The sequence below is a fragment of the Nyctibius grandis genome, chromosome 1 (genome assembly GCF_013368605.1).
Source record: "Nyctibius grandis isolate bNycGra1 chromosome 1, bNycGra1.pri, whole genome shotgun sequence".
NCBI lineage: Eukaryota > Metazoa > Chordata > Aves > Nyctibiiformes > Nyctibiidae > Nyctibius > Nyctibius grandis.
The window spans coordinates 58053833-58074927 of record NC_090658.1 but is presented as its reverse complement, the minus strand read 5'-3'; the positions used below and the strand labels follow the sequence as shown (position 1 = coordinate 58074927).

General features: G+C 37.5%; 1 protein-coding gene across 1 annotated transcript in view; it reads right to left on the bottom strand.

Annotated features, from left to right (window-relative positions):
* The window catches only part of ESR1 (estrogen receptor 1), a 114655-nt gene that overhangs the window by 38651 nt on the left and 54909 nt on the right, over positions 1-21095 (bottom strand). The window contains 1 exon segment of the mRNA XM_068395256.1: positions 17451-17786. Within this exon segment, the coding sequence (XP_068251357.1) occupies positions 17451-17786 (336 nt within the window).

Here is a 21095-nt window from a genome sequence, read left to right as displayed (position 1 = left end):
ATTAGCAGTACCAGTTAACACAAATACATTGAGGGCTTCCATCAGGGAACATAATAAAAGTAATCGGCACTCACATAGCACTTTACATTTTCAAAGGGCAGTAAAGCCATTAAGTATTATTAAATGTATTTTATAGGTAGAACTCAAAGAGGTTAAGTGCCTCATCCAGGAGGAGGCAGGATTAGGACAGAGGTATGGCAGGCTCTCAACACAGTCTCTAGTCCTTTCAACCACAAAAATCTCCTTGAACTCAAGTGCAAGCTCTGTTTCTTGTAAATCAGTAAAAAGGTTAAAAAAGCCAGAAGCAACTTAACTTTTCTCAAAAAGAAAAAGGAAAGAAAGCCTTACCAAGTGAGAATTGGAGGGGGAAACTGTTTAGTGTGGACAGAAAACCTGGGTGCAGGGAACTAAACAAGCATGCTTAATTGGTTTTAAAACACTCACTAATCTAGGCAAGGTAACTGCCTATGTAAAAATAATCCTAGGCCTAAACTCTCTTTCCCCCCTAAACAAACAGTTTTGAAAGTTATTAAAATAACAACAAATCTTACCAATTATAATAATTATAACAACAACAACTACTACCGTATAAGATTATTGCAAGTGAAGGCTGCCTGCCAGTTTGCTAGTGAAAGTTTATCATACTGTTTTTATAAATCAAGGGATACATATATCTATTTTCTGTACAAAAAACAAGCACTTCAAATGATAACAAAAAGCAATGTTCATTATTACACGACAAATCCCTGCAGCACTGTAGCAGTTATTATATATAACTGTATATATATAACTATAGCAGTTATTTAAAGCATGTTAATTATCATTCATCCCTGGACTGTAATCCAGACAGCTGAGACTCAGGCTACACTTTGACAACAGTAAGATGCTACTTCATGGTTTTTTTACCACTGAGAGCTGTGCTATTTCTCAGGGACTTCAGGCTTGCAAATAAAATGCACAGGGCACTGTCTGCATACTGAGAACAGGACCACAGCAGCCATTCCCAGTGATTTTAAGAGTGAGGCAGACCTTCAGCTGCATGTGAAGGCTTTTCTTTTGAAGGGTGTCCTGTGAATATTTTCCTGCACAGGTGAAGAAGGATTCTATGCAAAATTTATTAGCTGCTGACTAAAATACACAGTATGAAGCAATACATCTTTTCTTTCTTATCTCTGCAATGGTTAATTATGTTATGCTAAATTTATACCAGTGCTCAGGCCAGTTGCAAGTAGTTTCGAGGGTTTTTTTTTTTAATTTGTCATTTTTGCAAGAGGTCACTGCTATGCAAAATGTTTTTCATCAAAAGCAGATCCAGCTAAAATCATTTGTGGGGCTGGTTATGCATTCTTTCTTGACTTTTATGAACTCAAATGACACACTCATAAATACAAGCTGCCCTCTCCACTTCATTCTTCCCCCTCCTCGCCCTCCCCGCCCCACCCAGGCTGCTACTCTCCTGGTCTGTTCTGCTGGTTTAAGCGTTCAGCCAACTGATGAAATAACCCGGCAAGAATGAGGAGCGTGAAAGGTGAGTGACAGGCAGCTAGGGAGCACCAACCCCCTCAGATGGTTTACACATTGTGTAAATCTGCCCCAAGACTTGAGGTCATGTCCAGCATGACTTGGATTTTTTTGTATGTTCAGCTGCGTTCAAGAGACCATGAGGTTTTCAGCATTTCTTTGACCGTCTTACTAAAGTACCAGGCTGTGCTCCAATCACAACCTAAATCGAATGTAAATAAGTGATGATTTTGTGGCTGTCGAGAAAAATCATTTGAGGCAAAAGGTCTCTTTAAGCAATCACTCATTAAGTTTTTAAGCAAACATATAGTCACTGGAGGGGGGGAAAGGAAAGAGACTGAAGTAGACAGTTTCACAGCTTGTTAAAGGACCCCAGCATACCCCTGTGAGGTTTCAAATGGTCGCTTCAATACACAATTATCAGGGGAGAATTTTAAAACCAAAGATCAACCTGTGAGATTTCCCAGTTGTTTTCCTCTTTTACAGAGTGCACCTACATGCTTTTACTACACCCTTTTACTATTTTCCTAAGCACCTGAGTTGGCAAAGGCACTTTGGACGGGGCAGTACTTTAACATCGTCAGCGAGAGCAGGGAGGTGGTGTTTCCCGCGGGGCTCTGCAGCCTGCTCAGAGCTGGTTTGGGCAGCATCGCACACCTGGCCTTCGCTGCAGCCCTGGGAGACGGACCTTGCTAGAGGAAGAGGGCTCTGAAAAACCTCAGGGTGGACAAAGGCAATGCAGATATGTCACACAGTCTGACAGCCATATGGGTGGCAGGATCGGGGTGGCAAGTGAACAACACTCAGTAAAAGTGAGCCTGGAGACCTACTCTGCCACAGGCAGCTCCTTCTACTTCTCTGCACTTCATTTTTTCCACAAATGTTAGGGTATAAAAATATCTCCATTGTTTCATTTTTTATCCTTTTTGCTTCATTAATTACAAGAGTTACATGAAAGACCTGAAGGTCATCATAACACAATCAAGAACATTTTGGAAAAGAGATAAAATTACCTCTGCAAGGTAACACAAACAATGAACAGCTTCAGCCACTCATCGAAACTAACATTATGTATTTATTGAAGGGATTAGAAGCTGAAATTAATTATTACTAACCCTGTTCTTTCTGAATGTCCCTAAAATCCTGGTTTTATACTTTTGATTATTTCCTATAGTTTTGTTTAAGTCTTTAAGAATTAAAGTTTCACCATTTCAGTTTATATCTCCACCCATATCTGAAAGCTTGCGAAATGTCACTTCTGAATTTAATACTGTTTTTGACTACAACAATTTTCACATGATGAAATTGCGAAGGCTACCCTCTCCCCTTCCTCATTCATAAAATCCAGTGAACAAAGCACTAAGCTTTCTGCTCCACAGTCTATTCCATCCCAGGATCTACTGTACTCACCACTGAACCAAAGAACATTCACTGCACCAGCATCTGGAACTAGCAGAAAAGAGAATTATTTTGCAGCCCAAGGAAAAGAGGGAAAAACTGTCAAGTCTGTAGTGAACTTGAAGATTAAAACTGCTTCAAGACTACAAATAGAAATTGCTCAGAACATAATGTGCCGTACCCAAGAAATGAAGCATAACCTCAGAGTTCATGGTCTGGTCATTCTTTATAGTCATTAGGAAATAAAAGTAGCTTGACTAAGGCACCTGCATCCATTTTATTTCTTCAGATTGTTCACTTTTGGAGAGGTCTTATTTTTGCCTATTGCACTTGTATGTGAGTAACAGAAACTATGTATGTATATGTATTGTTTCATGTTCATTACATTGGCTGATACCTACACCAAAGCAGAAATACGAGCATATATAAATAAGGCTCAAATGTTTATTTTCCCTCCTATTCTTTTCACCCCTACATGACTGGTTTTGAACAGAACCCAATCTCTGTAAAATTATCCAAGAAATTGTAATGATACATCAAAGAGAAGAAAGACAGCAAAATTAATTGCAGCAATTTCCTTTAACCACTACAACAACAAGAGCATTTTAGCAGCTGTGTGGGAGTGTCATCATACGACAGAGCAAAGGAATACATTACAGGGAAAGCAAGACACTGGAATGCAGCTGGCCATTTGTATTCATTTTCTTGTCCAGGGAAACCTAGTAAGTTAGCAAGCAGCATGTTTCCAGAAAACACATCATTCACTTAAGCCCCTTTTCTTGCACACTCTCCTTCAATGGATAGCAAATTCAAGGCACATTTCAGCATCAGCAAAGCCTCAGGCAACCTCAGGAAACTGTTGCATGTTGCATAGACCAGGCTCAGACGTACGTACAAAACACGAGTGTTGCACTTGGAGAACCACCGCCTTGTACTCAAGCTACTATACTGCCTGCTGAGACACATGCTGAAGCTAGAGCTGGTTGGAAGCACTCTGACAGAGCATTTTACATTGGAAAGTGACAGACTGATGAGTTTAAAACACTCTGGAGAACATGTCAGATTTCATAAAATGAAAATAAACAAATAAAACCAGGCTGGTTTCTGTCAAGGAACAGAGTGTCCCTCTCAGCTACCTCATCTTAGTTTTCAGCACTCCACCAGGCACCTATTCCTACTCAGTATTGTGAAAGGTACCTAAACTTCTTGGAAATCTAGGACCCTTTCTTCCAAAATTGTTGTAATTTCATTTTAAACAGGTGACAAAATATTTAAAATCTGAATGAAGTCTATTCTTTCATATTGAATAAAATGTTTCATTTCACCTGAAAAATTTATTATCTAGCAAAAAAGTCCAAAAATATCATTTTGTGTTAAGTGAAAATGATTCTTTTTTATAGTTTGGATCTGCCACGAAACAAATAAATTAGTTATTCACACAACTGTGATGGAGACATCTGGAAAAGGTTTGGAACAGTGTACAAGCTCAACCGAAGTAACTGGACCTATAAACCCTATTTGTCATCCTTTGTCAGGACTGGAAAGTTGCATGGAATTCTGTTACATAAAAAAAAAAAGTAATATCTTCTAATAAATACAATAGCAGAAATTAAAGATTAGCAGAAAAATGTGTAACACAGAATCCAGCAAGTTTCCCCTGGAATTATAATTTGATTTTTTTTTTTTCAAACTGGTAAAGACATGGTAGTTGTCATCTTTCTCATTTACAGAGAAAATTGGACTTATTTAATTTTTCTTTTTTCTTTCACCTGCATACGGAATGTGAGTTTGACAGACTACTCATGGATAAGAATAAAATCTTTAGCTTGGATCAGGAGACAGAGCCACTTCACACAGTTCAGACATAGACTAGGAGACCATTTTATGGATATCATCACCATACTGACCCTCAAGGCACAATTTGGTTCATATATAGAAGACTTTTTCAGGCTGAAGGCTCCTATCCTCAGAAGCAGAAGAACTCTTTGGTGTAGGAGCCCTGAGGCAGCAAATATCTGATTGCTACACAAATGATGTTGCCCACATTTGATGATATGCAGAAGGTTCTTGGGTTCTTGTTATATACTTCTACAGTTCATGTATTTTTATAAACATCTACAAACACACTTAAATATAGTCCTACCCCTATAAACATCAAGTATTATCAATCTGCTCAGAGACTTGGAAGCCAAGAGACACAATGGCAAGCTGGCAGCTTATTAAGAAGGGGGAAACAAGCTCATCAGCATTATACTGAACTACTACTGGCATCCCATTATTGAATCATTTCAGAGCAGTTTCTGACAAGCTGATACCTCTGTCTCCCACCTACTTGAAATCAGCACTTAAAAGTTACTCCACGATATTACTTGTAAATAGCATATCTCCTAGGCAGGCTGGTAACAATTATTCACTGTCAGCTGAAGAAGAGCAGATCTGAATTCATCAGACTGCAGTGATGGAGTTTTACCAAAATCTCTCAGAAGCCCTACTACTGATAAAGAAGGCACAAAAAGCCTCATCTAGAGTTTAAAGAAAAGAGCACACTGACTGAACTGTCTGCTGAAATAAGACAGTGAGGGAGATGTATTTATGTTGTCTGGCTGTGACTCATTCAAATGTCAGGATCTTTCTCAAACACTTGATTAGAAGTGGCCCCTTCAAGAAAAAAATGCGTAGAGCGGAGCAAAGGTACAAAAATAAAGAAAGAGAGCTGAGCAATGTAATTGATTTCACATAAATTACATGTTTTAATATACTACATTATTTCAGACTGAGTTATAATTACTTTTTCCTTAGACGTACTTAGCGGTATCAAAGATCACTTCTCAGGATAGTTTTGCATAACACCTGGATAAAGGAGAATGTAAAACTTCTGCAAGATACAAGCCACATTTTTGGGAAGAGAGGCATACTGGTGAGGCATACTGGCAATGCATAACACAGGAGCATACTGAACATTATAAAAAAATAGCAGATTTAATTCATATTTATACCTGTAGCCTAAGAACCTTCAAATTAGAGGGGGTTTGTTTCACAGCAGGGATATTTAGCATGCTTCATAGCTTTCCCATGCAGCAGATGAAGTCCTGAGATAGCAATTTAGGGATGGATACACTGTGGCACATTATAAGAAAGTTACACAAAACTAACACAGGGAGACACTGGCACAAGGAGGAGCAGAATTAGTGTTTCCCAGTGATAAAGCAACATTCTTCCCAAAAGGCCGGTGTTAAAGAACATAACCCTACACGTATACATGGGGGGGGGGGAAAGTGTATTTGATATTCATATCAGAGTCAATGATTCTCCATAGCTGTGTTCATATGAATATCAAGTGGGGAAAAAAATGAAGTCCTTGTAGCATTGATAAATATGCTAGGTTTTCTTGGGCAGCTCTTCTCTGTCAGCTGAAAACCTGCCTACACATACTGCTTTTAAAATGTGTGAGACATTAACCAATTAATACCAGTGGTTCGTTTCACCATCACTGAATAAAATATAATAGAGCTTTCCTTTTCCACAGATCTTGCAAAATCCCACCCTGCAGAAGAAGAATAAAAATCAGCTGCTGATTCCAAAACTTCTACCACATGCTTTTGTTGCTTCAGGCGACTACTACCTGTACAGTGCAAACTTGGCCCAAAGAACTTCCAGAAGAATTTGCTGTCTTCCTGGAAGACAAAGACAGAAGAACAACTTGCTAAAAATACGCACTAGAATACGCAACCAACCACAAGGTAACTCAGCAAAAAGAAAGCCCCAGGGTTCCTCTATCTTCCAAACAGAACAGGTAAATGAACAGCCAGTCTTTGCCTCCTGGGAAGTGAAGTCTCTTGTACCACAGGGGTGGGAGCAAACTAAAGACCCTCTATGAACTAGGATGCATCCTGAGTGAGGGGGAAATTACCATGCTTCCTCTTCCGTCCAACCCCTCACAGCTCTGGCATAGTATTACAGAACATATTGCAGTTGAAGCAGAAATATGCAAAGTAGAAGCTATACAACATCTAATTCATCTACTTCAGCAAACAGGATGAAGGTTGTAAATGGTGCCAGTAACTAGAAGATTCTTGCGTTTTGTGTAGGAGAGATTGGAAAAGACCTCTCTGTTGAAGTAGGAATAAAGAGAAATTAAATTATAAAAAGTCTTGAGTTAGAGCTGTATGTTACTATTGACAGTACAGATACATGAATATTTCTTTCTAGCACCCTTATATTAATACTTGCCTGTTCATTCCGAGTATACTGTTACCCTCACATTTCAACTGGCTCAACTATTTTGCAGTGAACTTGACTGGGGAACTCACACAAGTTATAGGCAACCCAAAACACACACACAAAAAAAGGTTTGTTTTTAACTCAGATCAATCCCACTACTTGGCCAGCCGCCCCAACCCAGGGGGAAGCAGAAGGTAGGAGCCACTCTAGCCGGTGTTACAACTGGAAGAAATACTTGTGAAACTACAGAGTACGTCCTACAAATGTATGTGAAACTCATAAGAAATACTACCTTTGTAGCAATCAAAGGAGATTTCTCAAATAGGTGACACATGCCATACTAATTTATATTAGTATGGCAATATTACAATTTTATCTTTATTCTGGTCAGTTGTTTCTAATACAATGAACAGACCCCGTTAGAGACTGTTCAATGTTTTAGTAAACACTTGGCTCACTTGCAGCAGTCCATTCAACCACTTCTGTATTTGCAGCCATGTTTTCTGAGGGACAGCAGCTGTTGCAAAAGATGGTCATTATTAAGCTATTAATAAGATTTAATATCTCTGAAAAATTTCTAATTAACTAGAATGCCACATTCCCTATCTTATTGAATCAAGTAAAATGAAATTCTTGAATTTTAATTTTCTAAATCACCGCAAATGCTCCAGAATGTAATTTAACAGAGAACACAACACATTTTATCTAGGGTCTAACTGAGATTTTGAACGGTACTTTTCCCCTTGTCTATGTATTAACCTTGATTATGGGTCTCATGACTTCCGACTGGATTAACTGAAAAAACTCTAAATCAAAAATCTCAAGCTGAAAAGACAAAAATGACTGAAATTTCTGCCAACATGCATTTTCTTTTTCTGAGGTCAGCCTGCTCACAAAGAGTACCAGATACCCAGGAGAATCGCTGGGTAACCCCCAGCATCCTTAGCAGTTCCCCTCTCGGGTGGGGAAAAAAAGAAGGGCACTGAGCTAAAGTCAAGATCTCGATTCCTCCCTCCTGTTTCCAGGAATCCTCTTTTCAAGAAGCTTAAGAAGCTTTAGGTCTAGACCTAGAGTCTAACTGCAGTGATAAATAATTCATCTCCATCTCCCTGCTGAGGACCTGCTGAGGACCGTGGTAGACAGCTATGTTTCTTAGAAGGAACAGAACTTCCCATGAGGAAGAAAGAAGGCAATATTTTCTTATGGACTCTTAGCTGAGAACAAAATCCGGGAGGAACAAGGCAATTGTAGATTTCTCATTCCCCATTCCACTGTAGGATATGCTTTAACTTGCTTTCACTAGCTTAAATTTGCAGCAGTCCATAACTAACACACAGACAAAACAATGCACTCTTTATACACATAGTTCATTTCCTGGAGAGATAATCTAAGAAAATAAATGAGCTACGTAACAGATGTGTCATATAATGCACCACTGCAGTGACACAGACAGGGTAAGAGCCTATCCAGAAAATGTCTGCAATAAATCTTTCTTAATTATTTCTATGTATCTTAAAAACTCATAAATGTGAGATTTTAGTGAATGACTCACTTGAACAGAAAACTAATACAGATGATACTAAAATAACCTCTAAACTGGAATTACAGCTGATTGTGCTCAGAGATGTAGTACTGGAGAGAATGCAAAAGGATTAGGCTGAAGTTATTAAACATCAAGTAAAAAGGGACAATTTATGTGAATTACGTGAACAGGGAACAATGGGTATGTGTGCATGCACATACATATCGCATCAGTGCTTTCCAACAATTGCATATTCTTTTTGTAAATTATTTAAGAAATAAATAAATCAGGAGGGATCATTACTTACTGTTTACTTAGAGTGGAAATTAACGAGCGTTTCTTGGAAAGCTCCAGGGTTCAACATAACTGAAGACTCTAAGACAGATATGTTCATCCAAGAGTGTAAATTACTTATCAACTAAAGAAAAATAGCAGGAAATGTTTTTATAAAAGGATCATTTCTTTTAGAAATAAAATATTACAGTTTAAGTATTTAATTACCTTAAGTTTTGGCTAAAACCATAAAAATTATTACTATGGATGCTCATTTTTGTCTCTTTGTTTGCCAAGACCAATAGAATTACATCTTCAGACATTTATTATTAAAATGAATTTGTATGTTATTGAATGCCAACGAACTCCAATATGGAAGTAGTTCTTGATAAAAGAATGTTACCTCCTTCTTACCCGTTGGGTGTTATTTCTCATTTGCCACTATATGACAAACAGGGAAACAAGATTACTTATATGGTTGCTTAAGATATTTGTTCTTTGAGACAGCTTGTTGGGAAGCACCAAAATTCAGAACTTTGGAATTCAAATATTTCTTACTATGGAAAGTTCTCAGCAGAGTCAGACTTGTAACAGCACTTTGGGCTTTGATTTTAAAACCACTGTGTTCATAAGGAACTTTACATATGTGGAGCAGTTCCACAATTTTAATAAATGTATTTGGATATGTGCATACTTGTAGAAACAGAGATTTACAGGCTAAGATTGTCTTCAGATTTAAATTTAAATTTCAGCACATACTCCTTTCAGGGATGTTTAGATGGAGAGATGTAGCTGAGGTTCACGACTCTAAAGCAGCCTGTTTTTTAAAAAAATCACCTAGAGCAGAACATAATCATTGTGCTGAGCTAATAAATAGACGTCTTTAAATGCCTGTATTAACTGTTTTTCAAACTATTCACTTCCACAGACAAAGAAAGGTACTAAGACACCTCTGGGAAAAAAAAATATTATAGCGTTTACAAAGAAATATTGAGGTTCCAACTGTTATTGACTTATTGGACAAATGTGATTACGAATGTTGTTAGCTACATTTCCTTTTTTCTAAATATATTGAAACACACTTTATCTGAAAACAAGAAAAAAGCACATCCTCACCTCCATCTTAACAGAAACTCATTTACTTCAAAGAAAGGCCACCAGTATTTTTTGGTCCTGTGCACAGAAAGCAACTACAATTATGCAACACAAGTAAAACACAGTCACTTTCATTCTGTATTTCTTTATAAACTTGTATCTTATTACAGCTCTCCTAAATTCAAGGAGGCCTAGAAGGTTGGATAACATGCTTGATTCAATAGCTTTTGGCAGTCACCCCTCTACACAAAGTACTACCACTGTGAACGAGAGGACAGTATAGCACTTCCTATGAATTACTCTAACATTGGATTTTTGTAATATAGAAAGAATTACTGATATTATCATGCTTTTGAATGAAATATCACCTCACATATGAAGCAGAGCTTTACTTTACACGTAATGTTGGTAAAAGGAATACAAGCAGATGAACTCACATAACAGCATCAACACCTGACTTGAGAATCTCTTTCTTCTTCTGGACAAAGAAATAAAATCTGGAAAGCTACAGAATTAGCTTTAGGAGTTTGTAAAAAAATCTAGTAAAAATAAACAAAAAAAATATGAAATATTGCAAGATATGTATTAGAAAACCTTCAAGGATATACTGCTGAGCTCATTCAAAGGTTCTCTAAAGAAAGATTCAAAGATGTTCTCTAACGATTTTTCCTTTCCTAAATTTGTTTCCCTTGATTGAAAGTTTATACAAATGAAGTGGCCCAATTTGAATATATTCTTGTAATCCCCACTGCCAGGAAACTCCTGGGGAAAGAGTGGGGCATGAAGCTCAAAGACTCAGGCTTGGAAGAGGAAATGGGACATGGATAGTGAGTAGACAACATCCCAAGGCTCTTCCTGTGACAGGGGGAACAAGCAACAACCAGACCCTTCTGCTTTCAAAAGACCCTGAACAAATTACTGTCCTCCAGCAGGACCCCTAGGAATGAGTAAGAGGCCCAGGACTGAGCTGCTGAACTTACTGTTGGCTCATCTGACTGATTCCCAGTAACTTCTTCCTCTGGTCCCCTTGCATATGCTCCATACTATTTCTTCCAGTTGGAGTCTCCCTGATGCTGGTCAGCTTGCTAACGCTAGTCGTGATACAGTGATTTCCCCTTCTATACGCCTAACTCTAGGGACTCCCTAGAGTTTGAAAACCATTGCATTAGGATACCTCTTAAATTTCCAATGTCACAGTTGTTATTAAGACCCTGGATCCTTTTTTCTCCTGCTATCAATTTCTTCCAGTCTTCAACTAGTGAAAGCACTGCCTGTATTTTTGTTCCTGTAGATACCTGAAGCCAAAGTTTATGTTCCTTTCCAAGCATTGCTGCTGAATTGTTCCTTCTCAGCTTTGGCTTCTCCCTGTCTGACACAAGCTCCCAGTGTATATAACTCTGGCAGTCATCTCCTTGTCCTTTAGAATAAGTATCTTCCCCTCAGTCTCTCAATATCAAAGCATTGTGCCACATGGTCTGGTCCTTTTCTCTCATGTAAATTTCTCTACAGGAGAAAATACACCTCATTGTGTTTCAAAAGCACTAAAAGACAATTCTATAGATAATTAAAATAAAAGCTACTTGTGAGAGTGGGTTTGTCTCATACAGCAACCCAGAAGCTGGGGGAAGTGGGGCTTGTTTGGTTTTACACAATATAGATGTGAAAGACTAAAGATGCTTCCCAGACTAAGAAAACAGAGGGATGGAAAGATTTATTTAATATTCAACAATATTAACTCTTCTGCCCTGCATAATCATTCTATTGCATGATACCTCTCAGTCTAATGTTCAAATTCAAATGGTAAGTTATTACCTTATTCCACTATAAGGATTGAGTCTTATCTCTTACGCTCACGGTAATGAATTGAAACTTCACAGAAATTAGATTAGCAAAAAGCAGCTGTAAAGTGAGACCAGATGCTTGTTATAATTTCTCTTTTGCTTACAGATCTATTTGCTTCCTCTGTTTTTCCCCTAAGAAATCAAGGGAGTGGTTAGAGCATCATTTCAATAGATTAAACAGATAAGCAGAGGGGTGGTTTTTTTCAATAACATTTTACAAATCTCCACAGCAAGCCCATTAGTCAAAGGAGAAGAGACTATAAAGCAGATATTTTGGAAGGTTTATTAAAAATTATTATAGGAATTGCAAGTCATTCCTTTTTTTAAGCTAAGTGTAAATTATTGCCAGAAGGATCGCTACACTTAGAAGCTCTGTAAACTGTCCTGCACCTAAAGACCTCTAGCACTATTAACACAGACCACTCTTGCGCAAGACTTCTTTCCTTCCACTGCAAGCTGACTTTTTTTTTCCAAGGTTTGATGTCACTGAAGTGCAGTGTAAAATTGTGGCTATTGTTGGCCTCTTTACACACTGTTCCCAATTTAACAAACAGAGCAGTTTAGAAGGTCAAATAGGAAAACAATATCTTAAGAAAATAGCAGCTTCTGTGGCTTTGAAATAAAAAAAAAAGCAGTGCCAAAATGTTTATCTCCTCGGTTCATGAAGCCATAAAATAAGTACGGCACCGTGAATCATCTCAAAACTTCAAAGCTTGTATGCCCAGCATACCGTTTTAGGGCTATTAAGTTGTACAGCTACTGTACTTGTAGTAAATAGTTATACGGGATTGTAGCAGCACTGCCAAAGATTTCGCCCATGCAACAAGTTTTCCTTAAAGCTATACTCTTTACCATGAGCTCACTGTATAAGCTGATAATGTCTCTTACCATCTCAAGAGATTCTGCACAAAAAAATTACTGACCATTACATTGAAAATACCAGCTTCCTTTAGAGTATACAGTACTCCAAATATAGATATCAAATTATATACACAGTAAATGAATAATGAAATACAGTAAGTTAATTCCTTTGACATATCAGCATTTCTGTAGAAAAGCAAAGTAATGGTTTTGCTCATTGCATCAAAGACCATGATGAAAATTCACTAAACTAAAATCCTCATTCTATGAGACTGAAGGTGGTAATGTATCCCCAAGTTGTTATGTAAACCCAGAAGAAAATAGAAAGCCATGTCGTTCAGGAATATGTGCTTCAGAAATGAGCAGAACGTTTATTCATCTGCTCTACTGATACCTTGCCTACATGTGATTTTTAGTGATTTGACCCAATTAAATTGTAAAAGGCTCAGTTTACATGTGTATGTAAAGTCTAGCCCATCATGATCTGTTTGCACCCGCCTTATGTGGAGCTGCTTGCTATTGCAGCTGGGTGGGGTAATCAGAAGGCACCACTGGTGTCTTACAGAGGCCATCTGGGAGGACTTATGCCAAAATCCCCATTAGGTTACGTAAAGACCAGTGCCTGTGAGGCATCCTGAATTTTTTGTATATGTCATAGGACATGCTACAAGATTTTTGTTCATGTAATCTGGCAAACCCACTTGTATCAGTAGCCAACGTTTCAAAGGAAAATTAAAACTAGCTTTTATGCACTTGGCATATTATGAATTGCATTATCATGGGAGAACTTTGTTATGACCTCAGTTAACAATCATGTTATACTTAAATAATGAAGATCATTTTTTAAGGTTATGCACAAGAAACTACCACAAGTTCTCTTTTCCCCAGCAATCTGTTAACACCGACAAGACTGCAGAGTCATTTTAAGCAAGTTTGAACTAACACTGAAGAAGTTGCCATAAAGATTTAGACCAGTTCTTGCCTTCCCAATCAGGGCGTGTCTGCAAACTCATCTCATTTTGGAGATTGTCCTCATCATGTCTTTATAACAGATCTCTGCCTACATTACACTACACAGTCCATCATAAATTAATTTTAACTACTCCTTTTTGTAGAATAGATTCACTCCTATCCAGTATATCTTCTAATGAGCTGTTTCTTCTTCCATGCCCACCTATTTATGTCATCAGAAAGACTGTCTGACCAAAACAATGTCTTTATAGTTGCTTTGACACACTCTCTCTTCTTTAAAGCGTACACAGCAAAATAAATTCCAAATATGTCCCTGAAATGACTTACATTTGTTCGTAAGCTGTATCTTCACTGCATTTCTGCTCTGTTAATATCAATTTCTTCCTTCCTCAACAAATATGCTTTCAACCCAGCCACTCGTATTGACTTTGGTCCTTGCTTTCCATCAGCTAAGTGCCTGCATTCAGCGATGGCTTCCAAGGCTTGAGAGCTGTGCATAGGAGAGGCTGTTTCCTGCAACTTTTCTACTGGCAAAAAGTACATTTGCTTTTTAGAAAAAGATGTTTTTACCCTTGATTCTGAACCTTGAAACCTTAGTAAATTGGCTGAGAAAATAACTGAATGGAATCGCACAATGTTGTTGCATAAAATACTTCAACTAACAGAAAAAAGTTATTCAGTTCCTCTGTTTATGCCTAGAGTATATGAAAGTCCTCTCTAATTAAGCAATATTGCATAAATCCTAATAATAATGGAGTATTCAAATGCAACATACTGTGGAGGTGAAAATACGACTTATATTGCCAAATAAATTTCTCTTAATGCACTTTTATTGCCAGTACATTCCAGCAGAAGGAAACTTAGGTAAACAGTCCAAGCAAAGGCTCTATCTTTGAAAGGTGATCAGTACTTCTAAGATTTAATATCAGCAACTAAGAACACTCAACCTTTTCTAGGGAAAAAATGAGAGATCCAAAAAAAAAAAGATTTAAGCACCTAGCTCCAAAATTCCTACTCTCAGAGGGCCCAGTTTTAGAGGTAGGTAAACAATTGTGCCTGAATTCCTTTAAATCAATTTTAACTTTAATTTCTGCTTTTGGTCATGCATATTGTCCTCCAAGCCACAACACCAAGAACCAGCTAGGTGTCCAGCACTTTCAGAATCCCCAAACTATTCATATTCTACCTCTCCTGCTTTAGGACTTTCCTTTGGCGTGATTGTTTGTACAGTGCCTAATAGATCAAATTATGACTTGGAAGGGATTTTTTCATTTTTTTTAACCAAAGTTCACCAGTTTTATATCAAACCTCTCTTGTTAGAGTACTTATTAATGCATGCATAGAGTCATTTGGCTTAGTTTCTCCTGGGAGCTATTTTGGCAAATAACAGGCACATTTATTTAAATGTAAAATACATTGAATATACACAAATAGTTGATAACCTTATACATTTGATTTTCCAATTTCAGAAGGTTGCTTAGGAAATAAAGGGTGTATTTGGTAAAACAGGCAGTTTTTTGATCTTCACCAGATGTAATCATCCCGTGACAAGCAGTTTTAGAGAGATTTCTGAATAAAAAACAGATCTGAGTTCCCCAACAGTGTTGCTTTGTATCAGAACACATTTTCATTAATTATATTAACTATCAAAATCAAATGTCATAGAAGACAAATGTTTCCAGTTGGACAACATAATGAATTTAGAATGTGGTATATTCATGCTGAATGTACATTAATGGATCTTAACAGACTTTTAGACTAATTATATCTCTAAAATCAGTAGAAAAGTCATTTGAATTTAGCTGTTCTGCTAGTGAATAACTTCAACACTATGGACATATGTTCATTTTTCAAAAGCATTTTGTAAAGGCATGATCCAAAGCAAACCTAAATTAACAGGAGAACCCCCACTTGACTTGAACAGACTGTGGATCAGGCCTTAATCACCGTGACTTGGTCAAAAATAAAATTCTCAGGTGATTTCTTATAAGATACGATGAGAAATTAAACACACACAGGTTCTCATTGATCATAGCTGGAGCCCACAAAGTGACATGTGAAAAGTGGTAAAAAGGGAACCCATGAGGACTGGAAAAGACTCAGATTTTATGGGTTATTGATTTACCAGGAAAAGTCTTGCCAAGTTTAAATGAAGGAAAACAGAAAAATGGCATAACCCGGGTGTAATGCTGTTGAGGTAATGCACTATGTGAGTGAGAGCTGTGGTAGTGTACTCTAACATCCCTTCATAAAGCAGCTATATAATTTTAATGAAATAAATGGCTACAGTAAAAACTTAAGAGATTAGAATCCCAGTGAATTATAAAGTATAAATTACCGTGTATGCCAGTATTTTTACAAAGCTAGAAGTACATCATGTGCAATAAATTTCTAATAAATATTTAAATGTTAACCCCCTCTACTCTACCCTGGTGAGACCTCACCTGGAGTATTGCGTTCAGTTCTGGGCTCCCCAGTTCAAGAGGGACAGAGATCTACTGGAGAGAGTCCAACGGAGGGCTACGAGGATGATTAAGGGACTGGAACACCTGCCTTATGAGGAAAGGTTGAGAGACCTGGGGCTTTTTAGTCTGGAGAAGAGAAGACTGGGAGGGGATCTGATTAATGTGTATAAATATATGAGGGCTGGGTGTCAAGAGGAAAGGGGCAACCTCTTTTCACTTGTGCCCTGTGATAGGACAAGGGGCAATAGACGCAAGCTAGAGCACAGGAAGTTCAACCTCAACATGAGGAAGAACTTCTTTACTGTAAGGATTACAGAACACTGGAACAACCTTTCCAGAGAGGTTGTGGAGTCTCCTTCTCTGGGGACTTTCAAGACCTGTCTGGATGCATTCCTGTGTAACCTGCCCTAGATTGGTCCTGCTCTGACAGGCAGGTTGGACTCGATGATCTCCAGAGGTCCCTTCCAACCCCTAACATTCTATGATTCTATGATTATGAAAAGTATCTTGTAGACTGAAATTTTAAAAGATGATGAACTTTAATTACAAAACTGCTCTCTCGCTTCATTTATATAAATTAATTAAATCACATGAATGAATGTGTAACATACATTCAACGAAAACTTCCCACAATTCTGTAATTCCCTTCCAGAAAAGAGGGGTCATAGCTCAGCAACCATGATCCACCAAAATGATAAAGATAAAAAACATCTAGTTCCGGTAGGAAAAAAAATTCCATACAAAAATTGCTATTCTGGCTCTGTTTTTCAGACCCAAAACTCATGAAAGATTCATAATTCATGGTCAAAAAGATGAACTGGCAATTAAATAAATAATACTTATGGGCTCAGTAGTGATGTTGAATTTATGGCTTACCTTACAGACAGGAGAGTAACCCTTTTTTCAGAAGGGATCTAAATAATTAACATAATTTGATTAGATCAAATTGATTAGATTTGAGTTTTAGTAAACTGGTTTTACCTTTAATTTTGCTGGTTTTTATTCAAAAAAAAAGGATTTGCAATCAAAAAACTGTCCAACATTCTATAGTGTGGGGAAATATCTTTTCTTGAGTAAATCTTTCTTCAAAAGTCACTTATATTGCACTGTAGATTTTTATCAACCAATATAACAGAAAACTTGTGGGTTTTTTATGTATTTATACTTAAGTGAACAATTTGATTGAAATTAGAATACGTAGTGTGAAAACCAGTATGTCTTTTTTTCTAGTGGTTTGTCATGTAGAGGCTTTTATAGCCCACGGGGGCTTTTTTTCCTTACCTGGAACTCTCTTTGCCCAGTTGATCATGTGCACTAATTCTCTGTCTGCAAGGTTGGTCAACAGGGTCATCATAGAGGCTTCGTTGAATGGTCTATTTGGGTCATATTCAGAATAAACTATGGGTGGCTCAGCTTCCAGCAAGGCGCTGACCATTTGTTCTGCTGTCAGGGACAGGGCTGGACTGTTCTTCTTGTTATGTTTAACCACCAGTGGACTTGTCCAAAGGGTGGGAGCTCGCAGCTCCGTAGAAGAAGCCTCCCCATTCCTGGAATCCTGCTCCTCTCTTTGTCGTTTTTGTTTCATCATTCGCCCACCTCTGCGGTCTTTCCGGATTCCTAGAGACACACAAGAACATAATGAACTCCTTTCCTTTAACATATGTTCAGCCAACCAAAAGCTGCTGTTGATATACCCAGGTAGCATTAATTCTTGGTTTATTTTCTGAAGACTTCTTCCTATATATGGAATCTTACATCAGTAGTTGGAGAGAAAAACTATTTTTAAAAGTATAGTGTCAGGAATAGTGCACTCCTTCCTAAAATTCAGATCAGTTGGGCTTATACAGGACTTATACTAGTGACACTGTATAGCTGCCTTAGCCACACAAAAGGGGCAGACAACTATTCTATAAAAGATCAATGGCAACTTAATGACCTGGGTGGGCCAGATGTATCACAGAAGTAGCTCTCAAAAACTATCCAAGGAAGTTTTGCTCAAGTTCACCAATTATTTTAACTAAACATCATCCTACTGAGCCTGTGATCTTCATAATTACATAAAAACCATCCAAAAAATTTCCCATTATAAGATGAGCTTATACTGCAATAAAGACTGCCATGTAAGATAAACAGAAGCAAGAAAAGGAAAGATAATTGCAACCTCAGAATCTAATGTGGGAGACCTATTGTCAAAAGGCTGTAATAACAGCAACAGAAACCATCTTTGTCATTACTGCACATTTCTGCAATGTGCTTAGCGCTGTATGACCCTGAACCTTGGGATATTATCAAGTCAGCCATACCAATTAGAACAACCTAAGACCTTACAGTCAAAAAAAAATCTATCTTTGTGGAAAGGTTACAAGAAAATATAACGATAAAGCCCACATAGACTCCAACCATAAAGGGAAGATTAAGTCTGGCTCTGAGTGGAGGAGGCACAGGCTTTTTGAGGCTGAGTTAAAAACTTAAATCAATCATCAAATGGGGGCAAGGGACAAGCAAGTACTAAGGAAAGCACACAAGGAACTGAGCTATGAGGAGAAGGCAGCTTATGATGGGGCTTATTCTGGAGTTCTCATGCAATGTGGAAAAGCAGCACTAGTCTCAGTTTGGAAATCAAAAGAAGAAGTATCTATAAAGAAGGAGGAGGCAAACTAGTCAAGAAACAGAGAAGAGAGAACAATTAAAAAAGCAAACAAACAAACAAAAAAAACCAAACAGCTTTGAGAACTGCTGGCACTTGCAAGCGAACAATACAGGTCTTTCTGGTGGATGGGGAAGTGAGAAACACAATGTTTGCTCAGCTTTTTGCACACCACAGAAATTTAAACCTTTAGATTTGCAGTCTTTGTTAGCAACATCTTCATCTCACATCCAGTATTCCTTCATATAAATGTTGGATCGTATCAGCAGCTGTCTTTTCCCAGTCTCAAAAGAACAGAGAGGATCTTTAGATCTGTTCGCCTGTTTCTTTGAATATGGTGATATTTTCACTGAATTAGTACTTGAAGATTAAGCACTTTACATCTAATTCATTCAAAACCTAGTAGGCCTTCTGATTCTATTCTATTAATCTTTCCAGATAAAGCAAGTTCAATAAATCTTTCATCACTCCTACTACTTAACCTCTCTACGTTTTCCCATTCGTTAAACTAGTTGTAAGACAAAAGTTTCAAGTGCATTTCTGCTCCCATTTTTCAAACAGCAATACCAATTCTTCCTACTGCTAAACTGTTTCTATTTAGGAGAGGAGGGGGAGATTCTTGCTATTAAGAAAAAATGCAAGACTTATTTTGTCAAAACGTCATCCTAGAGTTATTCTCATTGGTAGCTTACTTCATTGCAATAACCAAAAGCACACATGCTCTATCTGTAAGAGATATTTTTGTTGTAAGCTTTATATCAATGTAAAGTTTTTGAATTAAAATTACCCTGTGAAACATGCAGACATAATAATGTGAACAAAACCACATAGTTCATACACAGTAAAGCATTTGTTAACTTTCTCACATCCCAAATTCTACAGCTCCTCATCTAGCAATTTCCTTTTGAAAAGTTAAAAGTATCCTTGGGGCCTGTATTGTTCAACATACTCATAAATAGATGGACTCAGAACAGACATAATTCAGAAACAAGATCTTGGGGTTAGAATAATACTATAAAAACATCAGATAAGTTAGTTTAGAAAGTAAATAGAAGGCTAGAAATTACTAGGAGAGGAAGGGAGTACAGAGCATCTTCATAAATCAGAGATTTTATTAACACATGAGGCACACTATAATGAACACCGTGTGCAGTTCTGTTCTTCCCATTTTAAAAAAGAGACATAAAAGAAATGAAAAAGGGATAAGAGAAAGACAAGTAAGATGTTCTAAAGTTTGAAAAATGGTTGGTCCAAGAAACAGATAAATTGACTAGGTCTGCTTGGCCTGCAGGCCAGATACAAGACTACAAAATCAGGAGTAACAGAAGATTAATAAGGTACGAACAATGATGCTTCTCTTCTAATACAAGATGGTATAAAATGAAACTACCCCATGCAAGGTTCAGGACAGACAAGAAGAGGTTCTCTTTCACACCATGCAGAAATAAAGCTGAGAGTGTGAATAAATTAGAAGTTGGCATACGTTAGAAAGCTGTAGGCCAAATTTGATGGAGGAAAGAATCCATTAAGGGTTAATAAACACAAATAGGGCATTTTTGCCTTAAATCTCCATGGCATAGATTACTGGAAGATCACAAAGGATTTTCTGGGGTTTGCTTTTTAGTTATGCCAGGCCTGCCTTCTTAAGTAAAACAAGGATGTGATGAGAATTTGACATAACAGAGGGCGGGTGGCAAATGTAAGCCCATTTAGCTGCTTACAAATCAACTAGATTCTAAATAGTTTTATTTTCAATAGTGTTATTTTCAATACTTCTGCAAGCTTCCCATTGACTCTTCTTCATCTTGAAAAAAAGTGGTGCATTGAGCAAAGTTGAACACAACCAGTTTGAAGGAGATGCCCCACACCAATTTCTTTTTACATTTTTACTTCAGAAATTAAAAAAAAACAACCAACCACTCAAACATAGTCAGCCTATACTGGATTTTGCATAGACAAGATCTGAAAAAAAAAGTCTGTAAGAGTATGCATTCCTTCTGCATCACATTGACAGCTTTTATGATCACAGACAGAAAGATCTTTGAATCTGTATAAACATCATACTCATCAGAGATTTATAGAAATTACTACTAACTCTTCATGTAACCCCTAGATGGACAAGCAACATAGTGATTTTATTATTCCTTTACTTGGACCAAGTATAAGTGAGTATGTCTCTGAGAAATGCAAGTGCCTCCAAATCTCCTTCAGCTTAATTGAATTTTATCTCTGGTAAAAAGAGATAATAGTGATTCATAGTCACTAATTCAAAAAAAACC